Source organism: Balearica regulorum, chromosome 7 (genome assembly GCF_011004875.1).
Source record: "Balearica regulorum gibbericeps isolate bBalReg1 chromosome 7, bBalReg1.pri, whole genome shotgun sequence".
Lineage (NCBI taxonomy): Eukaryota > Metazoa > Chordata > Aves > Gruiformes > Gruidae > Balearica > Balearica regulorum.
In genome coordinates, this window is record NC_046190.1 from 18306339 (window position 1) to 18318683 (window position 12345).

Here is a 12345-nt window from a genome sequence, read left to right on the forward strand (position 1 = left end):
TCAAGTAACAATGTAAAACACTCAGGATGTTTTATGTTCAAGGAACGTTTCTGAAGAGCTAACTAGAAATATTTCTAATGGTAAGCAAATACACCGATGGACAAGTAGTAAGAAGCTACATACTTTGCGGAATGTCCTCAGCTCTGTAGATTTTGAGAAGAAAAGTGACCCATCGAAGTGCAATTCCAGCAGGTAATAACAGATTGCTCTCCACATCATCGCTTTCATTATCTCTTTCCCTTTTTTCAACCTGTTGGCAGATACATACCAGACATTATGTACCACTGTAAGAAAGACAGACTAATGTACAGAATTAAGGTGATTAAACTGGTACCAACAATACTCTTCAGATAGAACCGTTGTCAGTTTTATTATAAGGAATGTGATTTTATCAAATTATCAAGACACAAAAATTAATTCTACCTAAACTATTTTACTTACATTTTTATCTCTAAAGTACTCAATTGCAGGAGCCCATTGTAATCACACTTTTAAAATCATCATCATCATCAGATGACGATCATTTTGGCATTCATACAATGCCAACTTCATGCAATTTTCACACTCATGTCAAGATGAATATTGTGATAAGGCATCTTATTGCAATGAGAAAATGCATACAACTTTGATATAATTTACCAGATCTTACTGCTTCCTCCTTTAAAAATAAATAGGAAATAAAATATTTCACCACAAATAACTACACATACCCTTGTGATTTCAAGAATCATGAGGATAGCAGAAAGGAAGAGTTAATATGGAACAAGAAGGAGATCTTCTGTGATTCCAGGGAACATATTATATTTAACTAAGGAGTAGCAGAATGCAAAAGACTCAGGCAGGAAAAGCAGCAGAACTTAAACTACAGACAACGGTCAAGTAAGAAAACGATCACACAGAAAAGAGGGCCTGTTTTTACCTTGACAGAAGAGCAGACAGTTAAGGATTGGATTGTTGAAACTGCCTACTGCTTTCATATGCATCAAATTACTTGTGCCTAACTTGTAACTATTGATGGGTCTGATTTTCACCTGGCAAATATTTGGACCTTTTCTGGTACTCAGGTTTCTCTGTGGGCTTGTCTACATTATATAGTAGTGGAAACATTCCTGACTTAGTCCTGGAACTGGTATCAATATGTTGCTCAGCCTGACTAGCTATGCTAAGGAAATTACTTACTAGCTTGCATGCAACACCAGGCTAACACATCTCTACTTCTTCCAGGATGTGAAAAAGTATCTACAAATGGTAGATAAACACACCCAGAGCTGCTCTAGAGGTTGCTTAATTGGACAGGATAACAAAACAGGCTTTGTGTTAGCCACTTAGTACTGGATACCCTTGAAACAACTTGTAAATCTTGTCTTACTTTTAAATACTGCTAAATATACAGTAGTCAAAAAATGTTGGGGGGAGACATGAATATATATCCATGGGGTGGAGAGGGGAAGAAAAATACTTAAATGAAACTTACTGGTGGCTCATCTCCAGTTCCCAGGACAAACATGCTGACTTTCATGTAGCCTTTAGCTCCAGAATTTGTATCTTCAGGATCACTCAGCAAAAGCCACTTTCTCATGACTGCATGGCCTAAAATAAAACAAACACCACCACCCACCCCAAATAATATCCATTACAAAATGGCAGAAATCATAAAATCAAAGTCACCCATTCCAAAAGCATGCTTTATCCAAACCTAATTATTTTAAAAACTTTACTCTGTCCTAGACAGGTCTCAGTAGGGCCATTCAAAACAAGAAATCTAGTGGTGTTAAAATGTTGTGGCATACTAATTCAGGGACATAATTATAAAATATTTTTGCATTATTTTTCACATTTTAGGTCTTTGATACCAAAACTAATAGCCAAATTTTAGGTCCTTGTACTTAATCTTGAAGCTACTGAAAGGAATTATATATTGTTGGAATTTTTTTTACGTTAATACTTAGAGCAGCAATCTCAAAGAATGTTCCATTAACTTTCTTCTTTTACTTTAGAAATTTAATGAAATGTTTCAAATTCAAGTTTCAAGCAAGAAAAGAAGCTCTGAAGTAACTGTTACTTACCAGGCTCATCATAAGCATAGCCAATGTCAATCTGAAATAAAGATCAAAGGTATTACCTCTGAAAACATACTAAAACAGAAAAATGCTAGGGCAACTCCTCTCAAGATTTCGTGAGTACTACTACATAGTTCTCTTGTCACAACAAAAGAAAGTTTACATAGCATATTCTTGGGAGGAGAAGGAGAAATTGCCTTTCATTGAAAAGTGAAGGATTTTGAATGGATACGGCAGTCAAGAAGAAAATGTAACAAAAGATGTACTGGAACCAACAGCTGTAGTTACTTTCTTCTTTCCTCAGATCCCCAGCTTTTTCATTTATCAGACAGAAGATGGGGCCAACTTACCGCTTCTTCAATCTCCTATGTTCCCCCCCATTATTTTATGTTCAGACAGGCTTTTCAGAACTCTTTTGTTTCTATTTCCTGCTCAACATTTCATCCTTCAGTTCCAGAAATGAAGCTTGGTTTTTTAATGAATAATTTCCTTTTTGTTTTATAAAGATGATGGGCAATTCTTCCCTCCACTGTGTCAAATCTGGACAAGACTGCACATATACCACAACTGAATTAATTGTATCAGATTTCAAACATGTTCAGGAAGGTAAGTATGTTTGCTCATTGCAATTGGGGCTGGTATTCCTTGCAGGTAAAGTCTGAAAGTGTGATTTTCTAGAGAGAAATACCCTTGGGGTTTTCTCCTGGAATGTGTGCCTGCAGGAACAGAACGTAGCTGAATGACATGCTGTCACCTGCTTAGTGAATGATCAATCCTCCACAGAGCAATATACCACTGTCTGAATCACTAGAAATTACATAGATAATAAGCAGTGAGAAGCAAAAGTAACCAGCTTTGTGGCAGAAACTGCTTCATTTAGAAAAGAGCACTCCTCCACACTTGCATTTTTTTGTGAAAAGCTGGTCTAGAGACCTACTGAATTTATGCAGTACAAAAGAAGCAAACTGAAAACACAGCCAACACTGATATTGGAAATGTTATAATGGGGGATCCCAGTATCCATTATCATTGTCATGTGATACTTGTATGTATTGATTTAGGAATACATTCAACAGGCAGATGTCTACCTCCCAGTATTGACCATAACAAACACAAATAAAGACAATCTCACTAATAGCATCAGAACCGCAGAATTTACTTTAAGAGACTTTTCCACCATCCCTTTTACTTAAGCTTCTGACCAAAGGAACACCTTCCCACATCACTTGAGAATATGTATCATTATGCTGCCACACATATCACTATTATGCCTATTAGATACCTAATAAAATTATCTCTTCAAACTCTACCTCATACCAAATAATCATGCTGATACCTTTTGAGGAAAAAAAAAATACCTTTTAGTAAGTACTTTTTCTCTTGGATGCAAGTTAGAGAACTTGGTATATAAACTATACCATTTTCTTCAACAATAATTTTCTACTCAAAGAAAACTGTTTAAGACATCATCAGGTAATTCTTTGGCCCCACGCTAAAGTAGTATAAATTTAAACATTTAAAACAAGTGCTTACAAAATTTCTGGTTTTATTTAATTTAGTAAAGATATGGAATTTGTTTCATACTCACCTTAAATTCTCCCATTAGACAGTCTGCTCGTAGAGAATAAGAATCATACACCTAAAAAGACAGACAAACATGAAACAGGAATGTTCCTAAACATCATAGTGAAATGGCCAGACAATGCTATATGCATCCAGCAGCCTTTTGAATATGCACCATTTTTTCTTACCCGAATGCTAACTGTTTCATCAAGCAACTCTAATGGAGTCATGTGGACATTGTAGAAAAATATCTGTAAAGGTAAAAACAGACCAAAAACCTGTCTCAAAGTGACAAACTCATAATTCTCTGAACAGAAAATGCAAAAACATTATTTTAAGAGGCTTGTGAAGCATGCTTACTACAATACTTTTACCCTGCCTCCTTGCTGGACACATTATATTATAATTTAGCGAAGAATAAAAAAATAAATTTAGTAAACAAACTTAGTACAAAACAGACAAAAGACAGTCACAACTTCCATTTGAATTAATGCAGTAGGCATAGCTGTGCTGCAAACTTTCAGCACTGCCCTTGCTTCTTGCTCTGCACTTCACATTTTCCTCAGGGGAATGACTTCAGGAATTATAAAGGTTGTTCATTTTCCAGGATATTCAATCCAAGTCTAGTCATCTCTGTTGTCAAAAAGGTCTTGTTTAGGGCTAGTGGTGGTAGTGATTGTAATGATTTGCATCTTTGAAATTCAAGGCCACAGGAATAAATCTGATAGTTTGACAGCATGAAGATAAATATACTATTCATTAGCTTATTTGTTCTATTAATAGTATATGTCTCACTAAGTTTGGTCTTTGAGCCCAGCTATACTCTAGTTAGTACTTTATCCAAGAAAATGAAAGGGTGCATGAATGTGGTCACTCCTATTCCATTTTTAGCTAGTGTTCTAACGCCACTCACTTCATCAAAATATGGGTTGTTTCCTCTTTTGATTCTTGTTCGGTGTGTCTGACCGCAAACATGAACTTTGACTACTGGTTTTATGTTATTTCCAGGCAATTGACGACCTTCAATGACTCTAACACGAATCTGAAAAAAAAAAAAATTCAAATATTTGTATTAATACATTCCCTGTATTATCTATCATCCTGGTGACAACAGTTTCTTCCTATACTACCAAAACAGTTAGCCAACACCTGAAGTAGCTGGCAGACATGGACCGGACAGACTTTTCAAACTTAATTATGATAGCAAATATAATTTTGCTTGAATTTTGCAAGACAAGTTGGGGATACTTATTGCAGTAAAAAATTTTTTTCTTGCTTTTACTACTTTATTTTTAAAACTGCTATTGTAGTTTGAAATCTATACAACTCTACAATAAATAAAGTTCATCTAGATTTCAGTCAGAATTGTACAAAATTGGACATCTTTGTAACAGGCAAATTTGAAGAATATTTCTGAAATACAGGCTTTCAAATGAAGAGGCTAATTGTCTCTACCATGCATTAGATTTGCACAATCTGACATTAAATTATGCTCAGGCTATATGTAAGGAGCAATGTCATGCCAGGCAGAAAAAAGGAACGTGCAACATTTAATAAATCTAGTACCTGGAAATCTTGTGGCTTGTTAGAAAGGATTCTCCGTGTCTTCTTTCCTTTGGTGATACGTTTAGCTAGCTGAGCTTCCTTCGTGCCACTTGGAACTGCTGGTGTGATACCATGAACTGGACCATCCAAGCCATCCTCATAACCTCCATCATCTTCCCCATCTCATACAGTAAAAAAACCCAGTGCAATTAATAAACAAATAGTACAGCTTGATGTTAAAGTTACAGGAGTAAGAGTCTGATAACCAAGAGTACCACTAAAATTGTATTATCTTATTTCACAATTTTTTTTTGCTAACCACACTTCCAACTCCTTTTGAAAGCTAGTAATTTTAGCCTGCTTAAGAAAAAATTACATCCTAACCAAACTAACTGTAGATCTGTCCCTCTTCAGGATGCAGAGTATCTACTACAATTCCTATACACTTTTTGAACCAACTGATTGAAGTTTTAGCAAAGTTCAGTTCAGCTGTAATTGTCACCAGACTAGTTCACAATACACCAGAAGTGATCAATTTTATTCCAGTTGAAGCTGTTTCCCAGCAGCAAGACTAGACTATACCATAGCATTTGTTTTTACTTTGGAACCTTGAAAACATGAAGACATTTAGGGTCTGCCATCCAAAATAAAACTTTGAATCCTCCTCCACAGCATTTAACTGTGGAATAAGTTAAAGTTTCTTAGTAAGCTTCTTCGACAGTTCTGAAATCACAATACCTCTGTGGAAGACTGTTCTACAACCACATGACACTACAATACTGGATCATGCAGTGAGATTCCAGTATTGCAAAACAGGATCCATAAATATCTAGACCACAAAAATGCGTCACTTTCTTGTGTCTCCAGCTTCTTTTCTTAACTGAAGGACAGTGACTATGGTAAAGTCTACAGGAAGAACAAGCTGTGTCTCTGATGGTTAGCATTAACAGAATGTTTGTTAACTTTATGAATTAGTTTGCCAATACAAGGTGATGATCACTTTGCATAATGAAGTCCTCAGTGATCCTTGTAAGAGACATTTAAAAACACAGAGACTGACACATATATTTTATAACCAGAAGGCCCTACCTCCCTTACAGCTCTCAAAATCCATCTGCCTGGATGGATCCATGCAACTGCTTGATTACATACCCTGACTTAGCACTTAATTTTTAATTTCTGAAACTGAGCTGTATCAATCTCAGCTGGGGGATGTGATTTCATTTCATGGGAAATATGTATTCACAATAATTAACTAAGGTATGTTTTATGGTTTGCACTGAAATAATTTTCCTGCAGTTGCTGGATACTAACTAAAAACTTGCCATGTTTTATTTTACCTGTACTACCTTATAGTTCAAATACATTTTAAAAAAGCTATCAAAATAATCTCATTTAAGTCAATTTGGTTTTTTAGCCAAGGTCACATTCCTAAAAAATTATTTCAAAGTGTAGTAATTTAACACACAGCTTTTGTGTTTGCATTGCCTATCCTTCCACTTCCCAAGAACACCTCTCAGTGAAGTCAGTGGAATCAAAATTTCCCCTCGGAAGACTCCTCATTTCAAATTTTCCTTCTTATATTATTATCTATCAGCGGATAATGGTAAAACTGATTTTTTTTTTTCTCCTCAAATATATAACATTTATTACATTTACTTCTCTCTGCACAAACACACCCTGGATATGAGGGTAAATATTTGCCTGACTACTGCAAAAACCTGTTGTTACTTCACAGTTCTTTCAAGAGTCTGGAAAACTAGAGGATCTCAAAAACACTCTCAGCAAAAGCCTAGTTAATATGATATATTGAGACCAAAGAATATTCCCTACTGATCACAATATTGCATAGGTTAGTCAAATTTCAAGCCTAATATAAGATGCAACAGTGTTTTTCAAAACGTAGTTATTCTCCAGGAAAAAAAAAAAAAAAGTTTAATGATTTAAGAAGATCTTTTCACAAAGCTCCCTGACATTGAAAGTAATAGAATATATTTTTCAAAAAATGTGACTTCCCTGCTTTTTTAGTTAGCCCTAGCATTACAGCAGATAGCAGTTTCTTTGAGCATTCAAAAGCCTTTCTTTCCTAAACAAAAGCCATTTTGAAAAGCTTTTAAGCAACATCATTCTTTTGTAACCTGATTCCACTGGAGAAAATTATGACCATTTTATGTTAGGAAATGCCAATTTTCTTCCTAGCTGTCACTCTGAATCATCCTTAATTTCTTTAAAATCACTATCTGGCAGTCTTGACATGCTTGCTTCTGGTTACATTTTTTTCTGATGAACAATGCTGTTGAATCACTTTCCTGCCTTATCTTAAATTTCTCCATGATTTTATAACAATAATGTTCTGAGAAAACACTGAAATACCTTCTTGTGTATTGGTCCCTCCTGGATCATTTGGATTTGCAGGTCCAGCTGGTGGTTCATATCCTACTACCAAATCAATTGTTGCCTATAGAGAAATACGTGGGTTTTTATGTAGCACACAGTATTCTCAACAATTGATTTAAAGCAGTGAGTTGGTCTAGCACTGTATGTGAACAGTTAACTATTCATAGTCACAGCACAGTTTATAATAAAATTTCAGCTATTAGTAAACTAATAAACTGTTAGGGAGCTATATATACACATACAAACAATAAAGATTACACAATTTGCAGCTAATGGAATAGGCTCTAAAATAATATCTAACAAATGGAACCACTATGTTTATATTTTGAAAAAATCTGTCACAATACAAGTATATAAGATGTTCTACAAATGTTAATTTATTTAGTTGCACAATACTGATGGCAGACTAGGTGACATCCTAAATTTGCAGATGGAAAAAACAAAGGCAGTGAGAAATAACACTATCAACAACATAACAAGTCTGAACCATAAGTAAAATTTCCTGTCTTTTCTAATTGCTTATTCATACCTCCATCCTGGAAGAAAAACAGTAGGTAATTTTCCATTCTAATTATAGAATTGTCTTTTTTGTGCTTGACTGTGGTTTTGGATTATTGAACAAACCATTATTATTCCTAGTTGCCACAGTAACATGAGAAGTCAGCAACAAAGCCCAACCTTGTGACCAACTAACCACAATATTAAACTACTGCTGATGAGATACTGAAATTACTAGAATTGTACTAGAATGCAATATCAAGTGCCTTAACAGCTAGACTGCACAAACAAAGTAAGGTCCCAGTTCTAGAAACTACTTCATTAATAACTAAGTTAATAACCAGTTAATAACTCTGTTAAATTTAAACACATGCTAAACCAAGTTAAGTCCTTGTGTTACTTTTTGAACTGAGCTGGCAGTGAACACGTACATGATTATGTGCTTTCCAGATTCAGTGCTATGACACAGCTGGATGTTAGAAAGAATACAGCAAAAAAGTACATATGGGAACTCCATCTGGTACTTAGGAAAATGCTCTTTTTCAACATCAGGCTGATTTCCATGCATACTCCGTGGCCCAAAATATTTATAACACATATATACAAATACACAGTACATACACAGAAAACAATTTATCTAACTGAAAGGATATTAAACAAACTCAGATGGTATAGACATAATTATATCTTGTCATAAATTTCCTCCATCTGGAGCTTTTGCTACAAAATTCCAAGCATTTAATTTATAAAGTAAAAATAAATTGAAAATATTTTTTGTTTCACTATTAGCCCTGTTGCTGGAGCATTTTGATCAAGAATAGAGCAAAATAAGGAAATGTAAACCACTCACTCCAGTGTCTTGTCCCCTTTCATTTAGCAGAGGTATGAGTTTGAAGGGAAAAGATCTGCTTTGGTTACCCACAAGATCCTTAAGTGCTATGGATGCACTGCCAATTAACCTGAAATGAAGTAAAAAATCATTATTAGAATGCAAATATACATCAAACAGTTCCCTTTTGTTTTTTACTAGTGTCTGTTAGTCAACCAAATAACTCCAGCCATGACTTGAAAACCCAAGACACAACAAAAGATCACTGCAAATGTTATCTAATGATCGTGTACTGCTAATTTGTATTTTCTGTTTCACTGCAGTTAAATGTGCTGGTGTTCTTTACAGAAGACACAGCTTTAACCTTAAAGAGGTTAAAAACCTAAATTTAAATAAGTTGTATGTGTATTTTTGAAAATAATCTTCTGAAAAACTTTCAATAGCCATGTCACCTGTTTCAGCCACTGAATTCTCATTGGTAAACTAAAGGATGTAATATTTTCTTTCCCTGTATAGCTTTACAAACTCTCAGATGAGAAATAACGTGTGAAAGCTAGCTATGACAGCTGTTATACTACACAGAAAGAGACACAAAAATACATACATGTATCTCTGTAATGAAAACAATGAAACAGAAAAAATGCAATCAATGTGCTTACTAGAGGCTTCACAAAATTATTCTTCTTGTCCATATTTTACATTTTGGAACAGGTTCATCTCCTCGTCTCTAAATTCTCAGAATGTTTCAATATGGCCCTAGAGAGGTGTACCAAAGGAAGCTGCCCAGGAGATCTGACATTATGTGGTAGACTTTCCTGAGCTACTTGTGCCTATTTGGGGACCACATCTGTCACCTGCATCTTAAAAAAAGTGAAAACTGCATGCACTTTTAACCTCAGAAACTTCTTTTAGGCAGAGTTTCTAACAGTGTGGCATTGGTCTCATGATATCTAGCACTGTATTTCATTCCCATAGTATTAATAACAGCTTACTCCTATACTGAAGTGGATTATTGGAATAACTGAGATTCTTGCCAATGAAAAAAACCCAAGATAATTTCACCCTGTAAATATTACAAAGAACATGTTTTACAAACAACACACCAGCTTTGCTGCCAAAGTGGACAAAAAATCAGTATGCAGAGAACTTAACTGAGGTCCCTTTGAATAGATTATAGTGCTTTTTCATGGAGAAGCTAAGGACACAAGGGCGTTTTTTAACATGGAGCAAGCACATTATTATAGCTGCTCTCAGGTGCTATGTCATGAGAACACAATTTACTTTTTGCAAAGTACATTAGAATAGGTAAGTATAAAACATTCATTTCCTGCAAATATACATTGCAGGTATTACACATTACAACTTTTGTTTAGCCGTGCACAAAAAATAACTACACTTTGTTTGAATGACCTGTTAGAACTACTTTTGTGCTATCACCTCCTCAGTCAACTCTGCTTTCCCAGCTCATGTCACTCCTGCAGTCTGAGTTGTCTTTTTGATAGTTTCGACTCATCACTCAAACCTTTCATTTCTGCCCCCCAAACTGCCAGAGCACAGTAATATACCAGCTATGCCTCACATATTCCTCACACACAGGGGATGAGCTAGATGTGAAAAGCAGTTTAAGATGCTGCAGAGGAAATGCATGAAGATGTTCTAACCTTTAAGAGGACCATAACCAAAACTCTGATGCCATTTCTAACACCTGCCTCTCCTACCTTTACTGAACAGACACCTGGATTCAGTATTCTAGTCTTCATCCAGGGTCCTTTAAAAAACAATGGAAATACACCTAATTATTTCAGCAAGCATTAGACTAACCCTAGGTACATTTTCACTTATTACAAATTGTTGCACAGAGCTGGACGTTAGCTGAAACACTGACTCCATGCATTTCTCAACTTCAGGGAGCTTAAGAAGCAATTTCTCCTGTTATGCAATCAGAATTGCACTCAACCCACAAGACAAACCTAGATTTGGAACATCAGATATACAGTCAGTGGTCTTATTTATCCCTCCAACTGTAGTATTACTTGAAATTGCTTATGATTTGATGCAGCAAATCTTGACACTAAACAATAATGTCGACCTAGGTCAGGGAACAACAGCAGCTGATCTCTCTCAGATAGAAAGACTTTTATTTTTCCCCCCTCTAGCTTCAACATTCCAAAAATTGGTGTTATAGAGAAGTCAAGTAAGTCTGACGTTACACACCAAAGAGAACATCTCCCTCTATATTTGACAAAACTTTTCTATGTAAAGAGCAGGTGTCACACAAACAGACACTGGTACTATTCAACAGTCAAAGAAAAGCAGAAAAGATTCATTCCATAATGACTGCAAATCCCAAAGCAGTTAAGAGTGAAAAATGTTAAGTAGCTTAATGCATTTTTCTCTTTATTACATAGACTTCTAACATTAATAGCTTTGAAAGCACGTATAATATAAGCAAACAGGGAACTCTTCCTACGGCTGGAAGGACTTACATTAACTCCAAAAAGAACTTCAGTTCGTAAGTCACACAGTCTCAAATCACCTGGATGACTGTTTCAGCAACCACACCCTCCTATCTGGTGACATTAACTCAAGAACAGCCATTCAGCAGTAATGCTTTTGAAATTTTCCAGTGTAAATTTCCATTTCTACATCCTCATCTGTCCTATGCAAATAACTATGCACATATTTGAATACATAATAATTGTTTTTAAGATTGTGATCACCTTCAGAACACTGAAGAGGGAGTCAGCTACATAGACTACTTGCTTGCTACTAGTTGCCTCAAGTCCTTTTTTTCCCCCCTCCTTTAACAGGTTGGGCAACAACAGGCTCCGGTCTTTTTCCACTCTAGCAAGAGTGAGAAATCTAATATTCAGCCTATATACTACTACTGCTTCTAAGCTTTAGCCAAATTCTAAACTTTAGGCAGTCAGTTTTTTGCTTTCCTCAATATGGTCCTGTTCACTGGATTTGGGATGTTTCACCCCTCCCTTAGCAGAACCACAGTACCAATGAGGTTGGAAGGCACCACTCAAGACCATCTAGTTCAATCCCTCTGCTCAAGCAGTCAGCTAGAACAGGTTGCCCAGGACCATGTCCAGTCTGGTTTTGATCATAAAGCTATTTAATAGCTGAAGTAATATTATCAAAACTAACAAGGAATGCCTCAAGGTCACTGCTAGGTCTCATCTTTGTCACTTATACAGGTCTTGGAGAAAGCCTTTTTTCTGAGATGCTTCTTTCAGGTCTCTAATCTTTGCACTAAGTCAGGTAAGACCAAGTCAGCTAAGTCAGACAGCAGCAGTTGTTGTTGTGACACCACATCCAATAACAGTTCATTGCTGTTTAATGCTTTGCTGCAAGGTCTGCTGCTGTACTCACTTCTGATATGTAACTAGACCCCCAGTTCTCTGCACAACTACCGTGAAGTTGCTGTGTCCCTCTGAATTCTGAAGA

At 35.8% G+C, this 12345-nt stretch overlaps 1 protein-coding gene across 2 annotated transcripts in view; it reads right to left on the bottom strand.

Moving 5' to 3' along the window:
* MYOF (myoferlin) overlaps positions 1–12345 on the bottom strand; it is a 70914-nt gene that overhangs the window by 43839 nt on the left and 14730 nt on the right. For both annotated transcript variants that reach the window (XM_075758248.1, XM_075758247.1), the window contains exons 4-12: positions 8914–9022; positions 7542–7626; positions 5190–5350; positions 4537–4665; positions 3812–3874; positions 3649–3699; positions 2067–2097; positions 1475–1590; positions 124–250 (exon numbers count right to left, since the gene is read on the bottom strand). In XM_075758248.1, coding sequence (XP_075614363.1) covers positions 124–250; positions 1475–1590; positions 2067–2097; positions 3649–3699; positions 3812–3874; positions 4537–4665; positions 5190–5350; positions 7542–7626; positions 8914–9022 — 872 coding nt within the window. The remainder of the gene's footprint in view (positions 1–123; positions 251–1474; positions 1591–2066; positions 2098–3648; positions 3700–3811; positions 3875–4536; positions 4666–5189; positions 5351–7541; positions 7627–8913; positions 9023–12345) is intronic.